The sequence below is a fragment of the Marmota flaviventris genome, chromosome 12 (genome assembly GCF_047511675.1).
Source record: "Marmota flaviventris isolate mMarFla1 chromosome 12, mMarFla1.hap1, whole genome shotgun sequence".
NCBI classification, from domain to species: domain Eukaryota; kingdom Metazoa; phylum Chordata; class Mammalia; order Rodentia; family Sciuridae; genus Marmota; species Marmota flaviventris.
Genome location: NC_092509.1, coordinates 106,854,963 through 106,873,920, shown reverse-complemented (window position 1 = coordinate 106,873,920; position 18,958 = coordinate 106,854,963). Strand labels below are relative to the sequence as shown.

General features: G+C 58.4%; 1 protein-coding gene across 6 annotated transcripts in view; it reads left to right on the top strand.

Annotated features, from left to right (window-relative positions):
- Rcsd1 (RCSD domain containing 1) overlaps positions 1 to 18,958 on the top strand; it is a 52,192-nt gene extending 33,234 nt beyond the window's left edge. For 4 of the 6 annotated variants that reach the window (XM_071600354.1, XM_071600352.1, XM_071600351.1 and 1 more), the window contains 7 exons: positions 2,740 to 2,841; positions 3,744 to 3,833; positions 7,712 to 7,783; positions 10,515 to 10,718; positions 12,073 to 12,765; positions 14,557 to 14,646; positions 17,585 to 18,958. In XM_071600354.1, coding sequence (XP_071456455.1) covers positions 2,740 to 2,841; positions 3,744 to 3,833; positions 7,712 to 7,783; positions 10,515 to 10,718; positions 12,073 to 12,765; positions 14,557 to 14,622 — 1,227 coding nt within the window. In that variant the 3' untranslated portion in view covers positions 14,623 to 14,646; positions 17,585 to 18,958. The remainder of the gene's footprint in view (positions 1 to 2,739; positions 2,842 to 3,743; positions 3,834 to 7,711; positions 7,784 to 10,514; positions 10,719 to 12,072; positions 12,766 to 14,556; positions 14,647 to 17,584) is intronic. The other 2 variants (XM_071600353.1, XM_027922831.2) reach the window with 2 other exon arrangements.

The following is an 18,958-nucleotide window of genomic DNA, read 5'->3' as shown; positions in this document are numbered from 1 at the left end:
TGTCCTTGGCCTCTGGAGCCGGTGCCCAGGCCCCGACGCTGGCAGACCAGGTGGGAGGCAGGAGGGGAAGGGACCAGCCTTGGCGAGCACCTCCCACCTCAGGCCCTTGCCCGGTTCCTTGTGGGCCAGGAAAGGAAACGCAATGCCGGGGAGCCCGAGGGGTCTCAGGAAAGCCCGGGAGTAAACGGGAACACTGAGTCCTTCCCAGACCTAAGACCACAGTTCAGGTGAGAGTGTGGCTTTCCCCAGCAGCTCAGAGCTGAGAGGGAGCTGGCCAGGGGCAGAGCCGGACGGGCGAGGTTACTGGTCTGCTGCAGAAATGCAGGCAGAGCCTCAGGCAGACTGAGTCACCAGCCCCGTCCATCCCCAAGACCATGCTTCCTCCCCTGCACCTGGCACCCGAAGGCTGATGACTATTTGGAGCTCACATAGCACCTTTTCAGCTTCCAGGGCACTTCCCCCAGCTCCACCTCTTAGCGGACGTCCATGGCTGTCTTATCAGGTGTTGGGACAAACGTTTATTCCCCTCTGCTTCTCCTGTGTGACTCTGGCTAAGTTACTTGTTCTCTCTGGGCTCTCATGTGCCCAGCGGGCATCAGGCAGCGATCAGTCTGGCACAGCATGATGGCAGGTGTCTGGGCTTGCCGGACCCAAGAGCTCTGGCGTCCTGCAGTCTGAGACCCACTCCCTGGGCCCCAGGAAGACACATAGAGGGGCTAGTCTTCCCTGCGACCCAGCTCTTCAGCTCTAAATGCACCAGAGCCTTACGGTGCTGCTGCTGAGCCCCTGCCGAGCCCGGTTTCCAGACAGGGAAGTTCGGGAGGAGGTTTTGATTCCTGCCCTGCTCTATTTTTAACTGGAATGTGTGCTGGGCCACCAGCGCCGGCGCCCGGGAGGCCGAGGGAGAGTGCGCTGTCAGCAGGACCCGCGCAAGAAATAGCAGTGAATGGAGGCCGATAGGTTGTGTGGGCAGGAAGCTGGACAGATGGACAAGCCAGTGGGCCAAGAGTGGCTTGGTTCACCACACCCGCCCCAGAGGCTGTCCCATGTTCCAGGAGGACAGGTTTTGGTCTCTGACCTGGCAGATGAGAAGGCCCAACAGGTGTGAGTCCTGTGAGCCCTGCCCCGTGGGGCGCTCCCGGGGTGGGGCGCTGGACGTCTGTCCAGCACTAGAGGCAGTCTGGCGTCTTCAGTAGCAGTGAAGTGAATCTTTCAACCTCCAAGTGAAGCCAGTGTGGGTGTTGGGTTGGAATGCAGGTGAACGGGAATCAGGGCTGGCAACAGGACGAGGTCGCTGCCCAGCACAGCCCCTCAAGGTCAGAAGTTCTCTGACCCTGGAGACCCTCCCGCCTGTGAAGGAAGCTTCTCCAAATTCATCTCATTTACTTAACTCCATTTTTTTTTTTTTTTTAGTTTTTAGTTGTAGATGGACACAATACCTTTATTTTGTTGATTTATTTTTTATGTGGTGCTGAGGATCGAACCCAGGGCCTCACACAAGAAGCAAGCGCCCTGCTGCTGAGCCCCAGCCCAGCCCCTTGACTCCACTATTGGGAGCTGGTGGGGGCTGGTGGGGTGGGAGAAGCCAGGAAGCTTTGAGACACTTGTCACACAAAAAGGAGGCTCCAGGAAATGGGTGTGTGCCCGGTGTGTGGGGGGGGCGCCTGCTGCTGGGGTCCTGTCTTTAGGGCCACGAGGCCTGTGGGCAGGCAGAGATGGACTTTCTCAAACTGCTGCCAGTCCTCCCAGTTTCCAGCTAGATGTGCAGGAGGGAGGTGGCAGTCTAAGAAATGTCCCCATTGTGACAAAGAGGGTGAAGCCTGCTGCCTGGGATCGGACCTGAAAATGTCATTAAAACCAGGTGTCATAGGCCCCGCGTAACGAGGTGGGAGCAAGGGGCATTCCTAGGGCTGCTGCTAGCCCTGCCTTGGGGACACAGCTCGGTGACATGTCATGTCACGTCTTGGCCTGAGACTTGACAGTGAGCAGTGACCCGAGCTGGAGGCAGGATGACAAGAACCCTGAAGCACTCGGAGGGCTCCAGGCCTCGTGCCTATCAGCTGACCCACAGAGCAGCCCTGCGAGGGGCACCTGCTGCCCCGTGGAGGCAGGGAGAGGTCCAGCCAGGCAGGAGGGTCGAGTCCGTGGTGGAGTCTCAGCGGCCTGGTTCTCACCCTGCAGGCCACCGCCTCCTGAGGCACCTTCCTAATGCAGCAGGTATCTGTGGAACAACTCTTTGCCCAAGGCAGTCAATTAAGCAGGAAAGCCAAGGCCCGTGTGTTAAATTCAGCAGGGGCGTCTGCTCACCCCTTTCCTACCAACAAAGGCCCATCTCTCTAAATGCACGGTGCAGCCCCCATTTGTCAAAGTTGCTGGGTGACGGATGGAAACCACTATGCATACAGTCCTTTTCTGGGTCCTTGCAGAATGAGAAACCCTGGCCTGTGCTACCCCCGCATCCCTGGGTCCCCCTCCAGGACAGGTCCAATTTATTTGCCCCCAGGTCCCCAGAGGCATATCCAGGGCAGAGTGTATTGTAGATATTTGCTAATCCTGGTTGACCGCATGCTTTGTAAAAATTCCTGAATACAGGCGCTGACGGCAGAACACCATTACTACCCTGTCACCCATTCCTGCTTGTGGCCACAAAACAAGTGCCCCTCGTGGCACTGGTACTGATACTCTGAAGAGCCAAGTGCCCACTTGCTGATCAACTTTTGCTTCTCTTTGGCTTGCCAGGAAAGGCCGGCAGAGACAAATGCCAATGTGGACAGTTCAGCATCCCTGTCGGTGGCCCAGCTGGCCGGGCGGTTTCGGGAGCAGGCGGCTGCAGCCACAGAGGTGAGCCTCCGGGCTTCCTGTTCTGGGAGGGAAGGGGAGTCTGCTCGGGCTGAGAAGAGGAGGGAGAGGCTTGCTATTGCCAAATTAGGAAAAGAAGCCAGAGGGGTCCCTGGGATCCGGGGAATGTGCCCTGGGGGCAGAGCCTGAGCAGTCCTGCACTCCACACTCAGGTGGTCAGCCGGGACCGGGAGGTGTTGTGAACAGGCCCACAGAGCGGGCTCCTCTGGCTCTTGCACTGGCCCAGACTGAGCTCCTGCACCGCTGCCAGGCCAGGCTCCGAGGGCTGCCCTCCCCCAGAGATCAGGAGCAGGCCCTGAGTTGAGCAGGACGAGAGGAAGCACTTCCTGGAGGAAGCCGGGCATCGGGGACAGAGGGAGTCCTGCTCAGGGGGAAGTGTGGAGACGCTGTGGCTTTGGGGAGAGCTGGGCTCGGTTTCTCAGCCTCAGGGACCGGGGGTGAGCGGAGAGGAGCAGGGTGGGGGGCCCCTGGCAGCCTGCTGACCTTCTCAGGTGCGCTGTTTTGGTATTTGGTTTTCTCAACTGAAAAATTGGGCCCATAATTCCTCGACCTCATAGGAGCGTCCTAAGGGACAAAGGGGATGACATGGATCTCAGGTGCTGGCACTGCCTAAAAAGCTAAAGAGGCTGGATGTGGCTGTCATTTTGAGGTGCTGGTCCAGTCAGTGAGTCGGGGAAGGAGGGGTTCTGCAGGGACGGAGATGCTGAGTCCCAGAGCGGCCCACTCCCGCAGCGCCGGGCAGCCCACCCACACAGCCTCCTGCATCCCGCCTTCTCCAGACGCCCTCAGCACTCCTGTGGCGCCCACTCCTCCCTCTTCCTCCCTGTTGCCTGATGGGCTGTCTCTTTCTCTCTCCCTGTGTCCGTCTGTCGCCCTCCCTCTAGACACCAGCCACTAAGCCAACAAGAAGGAAACCACCCTGCTCCCTCCCCCTGTTCCCCCCCAGGCTAGAGCTGGGCCAGAATGGTGAGGAGGTAAGTGTCCCTGGGCGGAGGAAGAGGCACAGCCATCACACTTGCAGGCCTCCGAAGTCTGGGCAGGGAATCTCTCCGTTACACATTCAAGGATGAATCTCTCTTTTTAAATTTTTTTCCTGGTTGTTTGTTTATTATTAGTATTTTGGGGTTTTATGGTGCTGGGGACAACCCAAGGCCTTGCGCATGCCGTGTATGGGCTCAACCTGGCCACACCCCCACCCCGAATCTCTCTTCTTTCTGCTCCTTGGATCCTTTACCTTGGAGTCTCAGTGCCCACTGAGCCCCTGCATGGTCCACCGAGGACAGGAGCACCACTCTTCAAACCTAAGGATGCCAGCCAAGAGTGGGCCCCATACTGTCACCGCACCAGGGTCAAGCTTCAGGGAAGCCATGTCCTGTTCCCAGGCCTGACGGGTGGGTTCGGGATGAGGTGCCCAGAGGGGCTGTGTGGCCTCAGGGTCCTCCACAGAGCAGGCCGCGTGGTGGATCACTGAGGCACACCGTGCAGAGGCCCGCTGCCTTGCGGTGAAGAGCCGAGCCGCGCACACCGAGGCCCTGGCAGACAGTCCGCGGGGCAGCAGACCCAGCCTCACACCCTCAGCCGGCCTTGCCCAGTGGCAGCTGTGAAAGACTCCTCCTGGGCCTGTCCCACCGCCCAAGGACCTTCAGTGCCAGGAATGCATCTGCATGTCCTGTCGTCCAACCTGGAGGCCGACCCCCGAGCAGAGCCAGTGAGCCGAGGACAGTTCAGCTCCCAGACCCACTCGGGCCACCTCTGCTTCCCTCCCCCACTTTCTCGGGGGCCAGCATTTTGGCACACACACTGAATACCGCGTGAATTGGGGCGAACTTCGTGGCGCCTGCATCCTCTCCTCTACTATGGAACGGGGCGAGGTGAATGCTTTCCCAGTGTCTATGGCCCCCCAAGGCTGATAAGCAGAAGCCCATCAGAAAAGTATAAAATATGGCTGCAGCGGTCAGGTGGGAGGAGGGCAGGGGGCCCTGCTGCCCTGAGAGTGCCTCCCTCCCTCCACTGAACCCCAAGGAGTAGGGTTTTCAAAACACAGGGTCTCCTGCTGGCCTTTCGGGCGCTAGCGCTACGGTTCTGTGGTTTCGTGGGGTTCCAGCCAACGCTGTAACGAAACACCTACAGCAACTCTCCACAGAGGGCCAGCTCCTCCCTGTGGCCTTCCCCCGGGACTCGGTGTCCCTGCCGCCGCACAGCAGGCTGGCTGTGGCCGTGCAGTGTGTGCTCTGAGGACCTGGGCTTGGCCCAGGAGGTCAGCACACCATACTGACTGTTTTCTTTTCACAAAGTAAGGACAGAATCACCAACCAGAGGCTGGGGAGCGCTTACTGTCGGCTGGAACAAAAGTAGCGAGGGCCAGGTTGAGGGTGTTGGGTTTCCTGAAGTGAGCTTAGAGGTCGAGCCCCCTGAGGCACCCCTCCTAGTGCTGGGAGTGGAAGGGTAGATGTCAGACTGAAAGCCCTGCCTGTAGTGACCGGCCGCTTGAACCTAGGAAGGACACTGTCTCCAGGAATCAGTGACTTTTTGTCACCTTGAAACTCATATAGAAATAAAGTGGGCAGCCAGCTTTGTCCCTCTGGGTGGGGTAGAGGCTGCAGGCCTTGCTTCTCCCGTGCTCTGGGAGATGCCAGAAACCTCAGGGCCTGGCAGGGGGAGGGCCCGGTCAGGCCGCCCTCCTTCCTAAAGCTCAGTGCTAGGAAGGGCCACTTTGTTCCTTCTTCGTGTGTGTGTGGTACTGGGGATTGAACCAGGGTGCTTTGCCACGGAGCACCTTCTTATTTTCGCTTTGGAGGGGGTACTGGGGATTGAACTCAGGGACTCTCGACCACTGAGCCACACCCCCAGCCCTATTTCGTATTTAACTAAGAGACAGGGTCTCACTGAGTTGCTTAGCTCCTCGCTTTTGCTGAGGCTGGCTTAGAACTCGCGATTCTTCTGTCTCAGCCTCCCATGCTGCTGGGATTACAGGCGTGTGCCACCGTGTCCGGCTTTTTTTCATTTTTGAGACGGGGTCTGGCCAAGTAGTCCAGGCGGCCACCTGCTGAAGTTTGCCGTCTTCCTGCCTCAGCCTCCTGAGCCTCTGGGATCGCAGACATGTGCCATGAGCCTTGTGCTTCACCCTTCTTCATCCCTGCCCTCTCCCCATGCCCGCTGGGGCCTGAGGCCATGGGTTCAGCCCCTGGAGACACCTTCTGGCTGCAGGGCCCCTCCTGCAGGAAAGTGACCAGGGGTTTCCCTTTTTTGCAAGAACCAGGATGTTTAATGCAGTCACAGATCCTGCCTCATCTGCTCAGAAAAAGGCTAAAAACACTCCCATATGAAAATTTAGGTCCACAGCTTCTATGGTGCGCTGACCTCCTGGGCTGGACATCGTAGGACATGATTGGCATGTCACACAAGCACATAATACACAGACGTGAATGTAAGGCTGTGTCCCCCAACCATTGTCAGCCTTGTTAAACTGTAAAGGAAATGCTGCCGCCTGCTGTCAGTCCCAGGAACTGCAATCACGACTTCCACGGGATTTGGCTTTGCTAGTGCATTTGGGCACAGGGACTGGACCCCCAGTACTGTTCTGTGGCTAACAGGTAGCATTTGTTGAATTTATGCTGTCTTCAGAAGGCAGTGTTCAGTCAGGGAGGCATTTATAGCATTACCTAGAGTGAGCTTTGTAGCAAAATTGTTGCTGCAGATTCTGAAACAGCACCTTCAGACACGCATTCCAACCACAAAGCACAGCTGCTAAGGACCAGCCCACTGGGATTGGGAGTTCTGTGCTCACCACGACGGAAGGCTGCTCCAGGAGCATGTCTGATGTGGAGGCAGGGGAGCCCGTGAGAGTCCTCAGCATCGTTCATTTCACCCCACTGGTAGAGGGGGCTGTGGCCAGGGCACCCACCTAGCTCCTCCCAAAGCGAGAATTAAAAAGGTGCGATATCCCTGCCAGCGGACATCCCTCTTCAGCATGCTCCCCCTTGGTGATGGGCCTTAAAGGTGACAGGGGATCTGTTGAGTCAGGCTCCCTCCTGTTGTCACTAAAATAAAGCCCTCTCACTCCACGGGCATCTCAGAGTGCTCCTAAGAGGTCAGCCTTCTCCTTCCTAAGGTTCGGGTAAATGAGCACCTGGCTGAGGGCAGGCAGGAGACGTCGGGCCCAAGCTCTAGGAGAACCCCTGCCACCCCTCGGAGAGGGAGAGTCGTCGTCTTCACCAGATTGTCATACCACCACCGTCACCCCTCTCACCTGGTTGCAGGGAGTTTACATAAAGCAAAGAGTCCATCTTATTAGAACTGTAGAATCCAGAGGCAGACAGGGTCCCTGACCTGAGTTCATCCCAGACACACCTGTGACACGTCAGCCGGGGACGGCTGCCTCGAGGGCAGGAGCTGAACCATCCTCATACAACTCAGCCGGTGGCTGGAACACGACAGATCTGCAATCCACCTCCACTGGGTTAAAGTGCCTGGGAGAATGGAGAGTTCTAAACAATGCCACAGGCGGGAGCTTCCAGAAGAGATTAGTGCAACAGAGGCCTTGGGCCTCTTGTGCCCCCAGGGGGTGACTCACCTTGCTGGAGGTTAGCAGGTGCAGATGTGCTGCCCACAGACACAATGAAGTCATTCTCCCTGGCATGGGGGACTCCCTGACTTTTCCTAGACTCAAGTGGTCTTGCTGGTGGTGAGATGGGGGACCGGGCTGCCTGGGCCTGAGGCCAGGTAGGCATGGGACCAAGCAGTGGGGTGAGGAAGGCCATGTCTCCTCTTGTCCTCCACCCGGCTCTGGGCGCCACAGAGCCCGCCCTCTTCACCTCACTCACTTGCTCGTGTTGGTCCATTTGTTCCATAGAAATCACCGCCCAGTGCTGGCCACCCGCCCAAAGTCAAGGTGAAGAGCTCGCCCCTGATCGAGAAGCTCCAGGTAGGTGCAGAGTGCGTGTCCCGCTGCTCGCTTTCTTCCATTTCTCATCCCAAAGTCGCAGGTCTTGGGGGCTTCAAGGGGTGCTCCCCATTTTCACCTGGATAGTTGTCCCCTGTCACCAGTTAATGACCAAATTGCCCTAAAGGGCGAGACTGGCAGCCTTCACCTGGGGCAAAGATCTAACAAGGACCATGTCACGCATGAGTGGACAGGTAATGGGTGCCTCGAAAGTCTTGGAAAAGTACACTTTAACTGCAAGAAACACTCCAGGAAGACGGAGCCCTCTGCTCAAAGGCCTGTGCCAGCCACACACCGCTTCAGCCTTACTCAGGGCTGCAACAGAGCCACTGTGTGTTGCGGGGACATGACCAGATCCCTTGGTTGGCCAGCATTCTGCCCTGCCCCTGCACTGTGTGCCCAGAACCCTTGCAAACTGTACCCACGGCTGGGCAGGCCCCGTGGGGTGTCCATGAACAGACGACTCTGCCCTGAGCTCAGAATATTGTGGGGGAGACAAGGTTTTCACACCTGATACAGTGAAAGACATGGAGGGAAAGGCTAAGATCTGGTGTGTGGTGGGCCAGCTCCTGCTGATCCATCAGGGCCTCTCAACCTTGGTCTTTGGGGGCCAAGGTACTGTCCTGTACTCTAGGCTCCGGGCTCCACGTACCCTCCAGGGATCTCAGAAGGGCCCAGCACTCCAGAACTCCTCCTGGCAGCCCACTAGGGGTGGAGCCGGGGACCTGCCTCTGCTCCCTGCGGCCCTCCATACTCTTGTCCAAGTGCCAGAGATTAGTTCCCAAGTTCTGTACCCTGCTGTGCGTCCGTTCCCTTTCCCAGTCACTAATGAGCCTTTTTGGAAAACTTGGCGAGTTCAGAATGAGATCTGGACATGTAACTGTTGAGCCTCCTTAAGAAGGTCAGCCAAAGCCCATGGGGGGACGGGTTGGGGAGGGGACAGGGAAGCCACTGTCAGCGTGGATTTCCCTCTCGTGTCCTACTGCATCAGTTAGGAACTGGATTCTCTTCACTAGAATGTCCTTGATTCAAAGGTCAACTTTCTTTGTTGCTGTGTGGTTGATTAGTAAGATCCACTTTACTTGCAAGCAGCCACAGGGAGGGATCTCCCTGCGAAAAATCTGGAGGGGCGCAGAGCCCTCCTTTAACAGCCAGGAGAAGGCGCTCTGCCCCAAGCCCTGAGCTGGCCCTGCTCCACTCCCTGGGCTCTGAGGGCTGAGCCTCCCCGTGGCACTGATTACGTGCTGCTTCTTGACTTGGCTTGGGCTCAGGGCGTCGCTTCTTCACTTGAATACTTTATACGTTTCATTTTTTGTTTATTTATTTATTTGTACCAGGGATTGAACTCAGGGGCACTTGGCCACTGAGCCACATCCCCAGCCTTTTTTGTATTTTATTTAGAGACAGGGCCTCACTAAGTTGCTTAGCGCCTTGCTGTTGCTGAGGCTGGCTTTGAACTTGCAGTCTCCTGCCTCAGCCTCCCGAGCTGCTGGGATTCCAGGCATGTGCCACTGCACCTGGCTACATTTAATTATTTCCATGATTCATTCTTGCCTTATTCATCCTTTATTAGGATCACAATAAAAATACTGATGCTTTCTTAAACCCGTTAGTACTCTGTAGTTTGCAAGTCCTGAGTGCACCGAGGGTTGTCCAGGGCAGCAGCCTTGGCTGGAGGAGGTGGGGGCCCAGGGCAGTCAGGAGGGTGTGCCTGTGAGGTAAGAGCCGTGAGCCACAGAAGACAGCAAACAGGGTCCTCTATAAAGATTCTGGAGTTCAGCCTAAAAGGAAAGGAAAGATAACAACCTGAGACTCAGACAGGCTCCTGGGCTGGCAGAAGGTCACACAGCAGCTGTGAAGTGCAAGACCCAGTATTTGCAGTCGGGTGAGTCATCATGGAGAACCCATGGACCTCCGGTTGCAGCTGCCTGTCCTGGTCTGTGTCTTCTTGATGAGGTCCCACTGCTGTCTGGAGGACACACAGTGACTTGGCGATGAGAGGGCAGGAGGGGGACACTCGCGCACTCTCTTCGCTGATGCCTCCTGCCATGGCAGCGGGTGGGTTGGGGTCTACCCGCCCTCCCCTGCCCAACCCTCCCTTTGGTCACCCTCGGCGATTTGGATGCAGACTCACCTGCACCGTGACTTCCCAGTGAGGCACGCGCTGGTGTGTTCTGCCCCTCCCACCTGAGAGGAGGCAGCGGTGGCCACCATGCTGGCCACCCACCAGGAGGGAACCAGGAGGCTGAGGCACGAGCTCCGGGGAGAGGTCCCTTGCCAGGTTTCCGATGTGTTCGTGAGAACAGACCCCACGCGCAGGGCTGCTGCCCAGGTGACACCTGCCAGTGCCAAGCGGGGCCTCCGCTGCGTAGCAACTGCTGCTGAGTGGCTGGCAGCGATGGGGACCGACCTTCCGTGAGACCCGGGGACCTGCGGTGCCTAGCAGCTGCTGTTTGGGCTACCAGCTGGGGCGGTACCGGTGCCGGCCCCTTGGTTGGACCCGCCAGCGTTGGAAGACAGCGTGTGGCAAGGCAGGTAGCTGGAGAGAGGGAGCAGGCCATGCTGTGGCCCCAGAGAACTGGCTGCCAAGTAACAGGAGAAGCCTCGAGTTAACCAGCCTCAGCCAGTTCCGAGCCAGGAGACCCACAAGCCCAAGTAGAAGCCCTGGTCCTCTCCGCACCCCTATTTGAAATTCCTCACCTTTTCTCAACAGGCCAATTTGACCTTCGATCCAGCGGCTCTGCTGCCCGGGGCCTCGCCCAAGAGTCCTGGACTCAAGGCCATGGTGTCACCGTTTCACAGTCCCCCGTCCACCCCCAGCAGTCCTGGGGTGTGGCCCCGGCCTAGCGAGACAGAGGAGGTACCTGTCAGCTTCGACCAGCCACCCGAAGGTAGTCACCTGCCCTGTTACAATAAGGTAAACTCCGGTTCCCAGGTGCTACGCTGGGCCAGGTGACCCTGCATGTCCCCTCCCCTGTTGTATTCCTGGAGAGGAAGAAACTGCTCCTCTCCCCCACTAGTGACTCCTGAACTAAGCTCACCTTCCAGCTAGCCGCCTCTCTCCTCCCTCCCTGCCTTGTCCCTGTGGTGGCCCGACACAGTCTGGGGACAGAGTAGGCTCTGCTTTGTGGAGAGCAGTGGGGATTCAGAATGGAGCCCAGCTGCACAGGCAGGGACCTCAGGATCTGGAAACAGATGTGAGGACCTGACCTGTGGCTCACACAGAGGGCTGCCGGGGCCACCAGGACCGCAGGATTCCCTGTTCTGACCCGATGATGGGCAGGCTCGAGTTGCTGCCTGGGCACAGAGCAGAGGTCCTTCACCACAGGGTGCTGGGACCGGAGGCAGCTGGCGCCCAGTGGAGAGCCGTCCTTCCCACAGGACAGTCCGCAGGGAGCAGCAGGGAGGCAGGACAGCGCCTGGTCACACACCCAGGGGCTCCGACAGCAGCTAGGGAGCAGGTCCAGGGAAGTCCCCTGAGAAACAAGAACTTACTCCAAGCCTCGGAGAAGGAGCTAGGATCCACAGACACCACATGTCGTCAGCGGGGAAATAAGATGACAAAACAGTTAGTTTACATAGTGTTAAAGGAGACATGGCTTCCGTCACGTAGGGCAAAGCCTAGTGTCCCCGATGAAGCCTGATCCTGGGCCCTACATACTTTTGATGCAGGGGATCACACCGAGCTGCTGAGGTAGGGCTCCCGACCCTGGGCCTGGCTCCCAGGAAGCCAAGGATTCGCGGCTCAGCTTTGCCAGTGTGAGCCAGCTTTGAGGGGCAAGGCAGACCCAGCCGGGGCAAGAGAGGAAGCTGGTCACGGCCGTGCAGCTCAGCCCGTGAGGTCCCTGACCGGGGCCGGGTCATCTCCAGACCTCAGGCCTCTTCCTTGGTGGGCTCACCTTTGTCTAAAAAATGTTAAAGCCCGACTCTTGCCAACTAGAGCCAGACTGTGTCCGACTCGTCAGTGTAGGAAGAAGCCTGGCGACGGCGGAGTCCACTCAGAGCATTCGAAGAACTGATTGCTTATAGGTACAGCCTTAAAAAGATCTCCCCACAAAGTCGCTAAGTCACACACCAAACCGGTGGCGTTTCCCAGGGCAGCGCCGTGCCCAGCTCCCTTGTTTCTCAGGCGAGAGGCCCGAGGGCTTCTCCAGGAAGCTGAGCCGTGGGTGGGGGGCAGCTGGGGAGCACTCGCGGGCCCTGGAAGGACAGCAGCCTCCTCTGGGCCCTTTCACAGGTTCTGGGTGATGTCTCTCTCTCTCTTTCTCCAGGTGCGGACCAGGGGCTCCATAAAGAGACGCCCTCCCTCCAGGCGGTTCCGAAGGTCGCAGTCGGACTGCGGGGAGCTGGGAGAGTTCAGGGCATCTCAGGGGAACGGCACCCGGGAGGAGAACGGGGAAGAAGTGTTCACAGCCAAGAGCAGGGCCCCAGGGGTGCCCCCGGCCAGCCAGGGGGCAGAGGGAGAGGGGGACAGGGGAGCCCCAGGATGCGATGGGAAGCCTCCTCCGGGGACGCCCAGCAGGACAGGGAAGCCAGAGGAGAAGGCCAGCACCCCAGGGGAGGCCAAGCAAGGTGAGGCCGGGCAGAATTCAGAAGCAGCTGGCCAGAGCCCTGCACAGGAGGCCCCAGAACCTCCCCGAACGGCCAGCCCAGAGAGAGAGGCTGGGCCCGGGGGCCTGGTGCAGGAGGAGGCAGCCGGAGAGGAAAAGGAGAGGGCGAGGTCCACGGAGGAGAAGGGGGAGAGGGCTGGAAACGGAGAGGACCCGCCTGGACACGAGGGCCCAGGTGCTGAGGAGCCGGAGCGCGAAGCTGCCGGGGACGAGGCCGCTCAGCGTCCTCCTGAAGACCTGAAGGACGGCCATGTCCCTGCACAGGAGCAAGGCCAGGGAAAGCAAGAGGAGCCGGCAGCTCTGCAGCCAGGCTCCAGCCACGCCACCCTGGAGGCCAGCAGCAAGGTCCCCACGGTAGGTGGCCCGGCTCGGTCACCAGGACAGCTGTGCAGGCCCGGGAGTGCCCTGTCACACGCCCTGTGCTTGTGATGAAGCAGCTCAGTGGGCGGAAACGAAGGCGGCTGGCTCCAGCCGCATGCAGGCTGCAGGGAGACAGGCTGTCGCTGACAGGACAAGGGGACAGGACAGGAAGGGCAGTGTGTCTCTCGTGGTCAGCGCCTCGCTGACGGGGAGTTCCGGGAGGCTGAGTGTGTGCCGAGGGCGTGAGCCCTGCACAGTCGGGAACTGAGGCCACCAGTGCAGGGCCCTGGGCTCACGGCTGTCGGGGGCCCCGGGGTGAAACCAGGGTGCTCCTTCCAAGAAAAGAGAGAGACTCCCAGACTAGCAAGTCGGCCAGCGGCTCCTCGGCACGTGGACGTGGAGGCAGGACACTCCTGGGGAAGCCCAAAGCACGAGGGACGGAGAAGGGGTTGGTGTGGGGATCGGGGAAGGAGTTGAGGACCCTCCAGTGAAGGTGGCATTTGAGCTGGGCGGTTAGCCCAGGAGGCTCTCTGTGACATCCACTCAGGCCCTAGGCTCCTGCTGCCCCTGAGGAGGGGACAGCTGGCCTCGCTACCTTCCTCGCTTCTGGACCTTCCACCTTCCTCTGGCTCTTCCCCCTCCCCAGCTCCCAGGATCCCAGCTGGAGCTCACCTTTAGGGACAGAACCAGCCCCAAAGACTTGGGAAATTTCCCCCAAAGACCTGAAATCTGCCCCCAAAATCTCACTGCGCTGAGCGTGGCACTTGCCTCCTGTGTGCCTTGGGTTCGGTGCCCAACACCACAAAAAGACAAAGGCCAGACCTTGGCAGCACCCACCCATCCCCGTCAGCCCAGCACCCCGTGTTCTCCCCTCCCTGCTCGCTGTGCCTCAGGGGTTCACTCGCCACCCCCGCATCCTACCAGGCGCCTCCCCTGGCTCTGCTCCCACTTTTATTCCCACCGCGTATTCTGTTCCTGTGCAGCACCCCAGGGTGGGGGCATGGTGGGTGGTTAGTTGGGATCACCTGCTCTTGGCTAAAATCACTCGCTCTTGTGTCGGTGCTGTCTATGAGTGACCACAAATGTGGCAGCTTAAAACCACAGAAAGACACTTCCTCACTGTTCTGGGGACCTGGGCTCCAAAATTAAGTGCCGTGACCTCTGGACCTGGGGCCTCGGGAGAGCTGTCCCTCCCTGCCGTGGCCCTGCAGCCTCTTCCAGCCCTGGGGCTCGTCAGCACTGCTGGCCACACTATGGCCGGCAATTGTACCTTCACCCGGCCTTGGGCGGCCCCTGTGGGATTCAGATTTTCCTCTCCTCTCCCTTGTAAGGTATCAGCCATTGGGCATAGGGTATGCCCTAAATCCAGAGTGATCTCACCATGAAATCCTTAATTACATCTGCAAAGACCTTATTTCCAAATAAGGATGCACTGGCCAGCTCCAGGGGCAGGACTGGACGTGCCCCTCTCTCCCACCCCTCCCCGCTGTGTGCTCAAGCCGGGATGATGTTCTGGTGTTCCTCAGACACCGGGTGCACTCATTCCTGCCTTTCCCCTGGAAAACTTCACCTTCTGCCCCCTCGCATGGCCACTACCACCACCCCCCACCCAGCTCTCAGCTTAGATGGCCCCTCCTCGCCTAAGCCTGTCTGGACGCTCTCTCAGAGGCGTCCATCCTCCCCGTCAGTCACTGTCCACTAGCCCACTGTGTCACTATGGTGGGTATCACATTGTGAAATTCTCATGTTTGTTTTATTATTATCTTTTCTACTCTTTTCCCCTAGTGCATCCCTGATACCTACCTACTCCAGAACTTGGAATGTAAAAGGTTCCTAAAAAATATTTGTTGAGTGAATGAATGAACTTTAAAAGAGGTGAGAAAATTGCTGACCCCAGAGCAGTAACCCAAGGACAGGACTAAGGTGGAAGGGAAGTGGGTGGTTGAAAAACTCCCAGGCGCCCTCCACTCCATCACGCAAACCAGAGGGAAGACAAGGAGGTGTGACTGAGACCCCTTGGGCTCCTCCATGAAGCAAAGATGCTTCCGATTTCCTACACCCTCCATTCTAAGGGAAACACCTGTAGCCTAGATTTTTTTTTTTTTTTTTTTTGTGTGTGTGTGTGTGTGTGGTGCTGGGGATTGAACCCAGGGCCTTGTGCGTGCAAGGCAAGCGCTTTCCCAACTGAGCTATGTCCCCAGCCCCCTTAGCCTAGATTTATAGTGCGCAATCTAGATTTAAAGCCCCTGGAGTTCGGAGAGTCCACCATGCCCCAGAAGGCACGTACAAGCCTGTCCTTCCTCCTTCCAGGGTCCAAGCGGGTCCCATGGTTCCCAAATCTGATTGTGCTCAGGCTAGAGGTGCCTGCCTTGCCAGGAGCTTCTCATCTCACCGACAGCATCCTCCCATCCTGAAGGGTGGAGTCCCTTGGATTTAGAGCTGGCAGGGCAGGACCGCACCTCAGGGGGTCTCGGGGAGGAGGCTTCCCGCAGCCTGAGGGAGCCTGGGGCTGGCTCAAGGTCTCCCCTTAGCACATACCTGACAAAGGAACCTTGGCGAAGCCCCCAGGGGTCACCCCCAAACAGCAGCCTCTCCACCCTCCTCCTTTCCTTATTTCACTGAGATGCAAAACCTGGGTTTTAACCCAGTCCCTGGGTTTACAGAGACAGACATCCAGGCTTCAGGAGGCCCAGGAGCTGCCCGGGGTCACTGATTTCAATCACTGTGACAGATTGGGACCCGCTGTGGTCATCAGCTCAAACGGCCTTCAGAGCTCCTCCGCCCCGTGCGGACTTCAGTCTGCAAGGGTCGTTGCCTCGCCTCTTCTGTCCCTCCCCAGCCTGGTCAAGGTGAGGATCAGAATGCCCGCGGTCCAGTGCGAAGTCAGCACCAGCCAGCGAGGGCGACCGTGACAGCCTCGGGTACCGCGGTCCTAGGTCCTCCCCACCTGGCAGAGGCAGACACACCCTAAGCCGCTCCTCCACCCGCTGATCCAATCCCTGCCGTGTGCCTTGATTGGCAGAAGTGCATTGGTCAGATGAACTAGTTCTGACCGGGTGAATGCAAGCAGCGTGCGCTGACCACCACTCACCCCCACACCGGGGGAGACACCGGGGCTCCGCGTGGGAAAGACAGAGGCCAGTGCGCGGGTCTGCCCTCCACCGGCCGGCAGGGGAGCCCCCGGACGGGGCGCTCTGCTCTTCAGGGGAAGGCAGGGCAGAGATGTGAGGGGGCCTCTGAGGGGCCAGCCCGCTCCTGGTCACCCCTCACGGGCATTTAACATTTCCTCGCAAAAGAGTGAGTCTTCCAGGGGCTTGCCGTGGCGGGCAGGTGGCGCATTGGAACAGCAGGTCGCGAGGGAGGGAGGCGCTGCAGGGGGTCCCTACAGCACCCACCATCCCACTGGGCGGGGCAGCCAGGTTTGCCAAGGACGAGCCTCACTGGGGTCGCGCCAGCCTGGGCACCTCCTCCTGCCCAGCTCCAGGCTGCCCCAGGCCGGGCTCTTTGCTTCCTCCACTTTCACTTGGAACCTTCCTCCTCTTCCTTAGACTCCCAGACCCCGGGCAGGTGGCTGAGGCTCCACTGATGGCCCTGTCCCTCCAGTTCTTGGTGGTGCATGGCCCTGCATTCCCACCTCCACCTTCCTTAGCCACGGTCCTTCCCGGGGACCCCTCTGCTGGCCTCCCTCCCAGCACTGCCACGGTCTCCTTCTCATTTCTGTATCAGCCACAACAACTCCCACCAGAATTCCTGGGCTCCAGACCAGCCCCTCACACTCACACCAAATTCATCTTCCTAAAAATACCACCTCTGTTGGCGCCTCTCCTGCCCTGAGACTGGATACTGCTGGCAGGGAAATGAAGTCCACTCTTCTCTACCCGCTGAGCTTTGCTGGAGTCCCTGCCCTTCATGGCTCCCCATTGCCTCACGGTGGGAGCCAGGCTGCAGCCAGCCAGCCTCTGCACCCACCATTCCCCACCAGCAGCCGCCTCCTCCCTGCTCTGCTGTCCTTTCCACTGAGAGCTCTCACTGCTGCCCTTGCTGCAGACCTACCTGGGCCCAGCCCTGGCCGCCAGGCATCTCCACCCTCTCCTCCTGGGCCTTCTTGATTGTCCCCAGGATAAATGTCCAACCTCCTTGTGCATTTGCTTGGGGTCAGGAAAGCTCACTAGGATGGTCCACATCACATATCATGGGCACGTTCATGAAAGTCTCCATTTCTCAGTTGGTGGAGGAGGCCTGAGTCCCGGCCCAGCTGCTGGCGCAGGAGGAGCTCGCCAACAGTGACCCTTAGAATGGATGGCAAGTGAATCGCCCGTGGTTGTCCTTTTACACCAGCATCGGGCCTCTATTTAGTTTTTGCAGTGCTGGGTGTCAAACCCAGGGCCTGGCACAGGGCAGGGGAGCCACACCCCGAGCTCAGCAATCTCTTTTCATTTCACTGTGATCTTTTCCCATGTGTATGTTGCCATAGAACTTGGAGCGATATTTCAGGAAAAGGAAATTGAATGGGAATCCCCTTGGAGTGGAGGACTCAAGCTCTGGTCCTTGGATTTAAATCTTGACTCCACCACTTACTAGCTGTGTGACCTAGGGGAAGCCACTTCCCCACTCTGTGCTTCACTGTCTCACCTTAATACAGAGTTAATGGGGATGGGTGGGTGCCTGTAAAGGTGATGTCAAGCTCCTAACGTCGTGAACACTGCTGCTGCCAGCCTGGGTCTCGCCTCATGGGGCATCCCCAGGGAGGCTGCTGAGCGTCCAGCTTCCCATTCTCATTCGCTTCCAACTCATGCTCTCCCCCTCTTTACAGGATGACAGCCCCTTCCAGGACACCAAAATGTGAAAAGGAGCTCGTGGTCCCTAGTGGCAAAGCTGCTACAGACATCTCTTTGGAAGTGGCAGCAAAAATGGTAGCAGCAGCAGCAGCAGCAGCAAACGAAGCCATCGCAGAAGCAGAAGATGCCGTCCGAAGCCGGCGGGGGACACGGGAACCCGGACGGCTGTTCCTGGCCTCCATGCCGGACGTCCCAGTGGATGGAGAGTGAATCCACGGGCAGCAGCTTATCAGCTTGAGCTTGTGTCATTTGATGGACTCTGTCAATGTTTAAAGCCACTGACTGTGGTGACAGCTCCCCAGGGAATGGGACAGCCTGGGGACCAGGGCACCCCCCCACACTCTCCCGGCAGCCCACCGCCCGTTGAGCTGACTGGGCTGACCTGATGCTGCCTGTGTACAGTCGCAGCCTTTCACTAGTCTAAGATCTCTGTGGTTCTCCAAGGTCAGTAAAAATTAACTTTGGGTGGGTGGAAAGGAAGAAAATCATCTTGCTAAAAATAGAATTCCTGTAAGTTATAGAAAATCTTAAACTGTATCAAGGCCCCAGAGACAGCGTTTCCGCTTCTGCACATGTGAGCTGCCCAGCCGATTCTGAAAACACTGGACCCAGAGAGAGCCTTGCTGAAACCTTAAAGAGAAAAAGGGTTGGCTTATTCCACCTCAGGAGCTCTCCTGTCCACGGTCTCCAGCTGAGACTCCCAGTGGGTGCTGGCTCAGGGCAAGCCAGCTGCCACCAGGAGGGGGCCCGAGGGACTCCACAGAGAGGCTGGTGGCCAAGCTGGGCCCCTGAGCAACGCTGGCTGATTCCGCCCGCCTGTGTAGCCGTCGGTGCCCACTGCTGCCTCCGGGAGGAGCCGCCCATGCAGACACCCCTCCTGCTCCCCTGGCTGCAGCCTCTCCTGAGCCTCAGCCCGGCCTTCTGCTGACCCAGGCGGGTCTGTCCTCACCCTCACCGGTGGCTCGTGTTTAATACCGTTGGAGAGAACATGGAGGTGCAAGGCCCGGCCACCGCTCCTTGACCCGTGAGGGGAGGGGTCCCTTCGTGTGCCTGGGGTCTTCTCTGGCTTGGCATCTAGTGCCCCAGCAGCTGGTGTGGCAGTGGGAGCTCGTCAGGCCACTCGGCCCCTGACGTCACAACAGTGCCAGACAGAAAGGCCTGGTGTCACCAGGGTACCTCAGGTTTCTCGTCCAATTTAGTCTTTCTAAATCCAGCAGTGTTCACATTTGAGATTCTCATGCATTTTTTTTTCAAATTGTTTTTAAATAGTTTGTAACTTTGTAACGAACTTGAAACCTGGTTGAGACTGATACTGTGGTTGCTATGATAAACTCTAGATTTTAACAGAA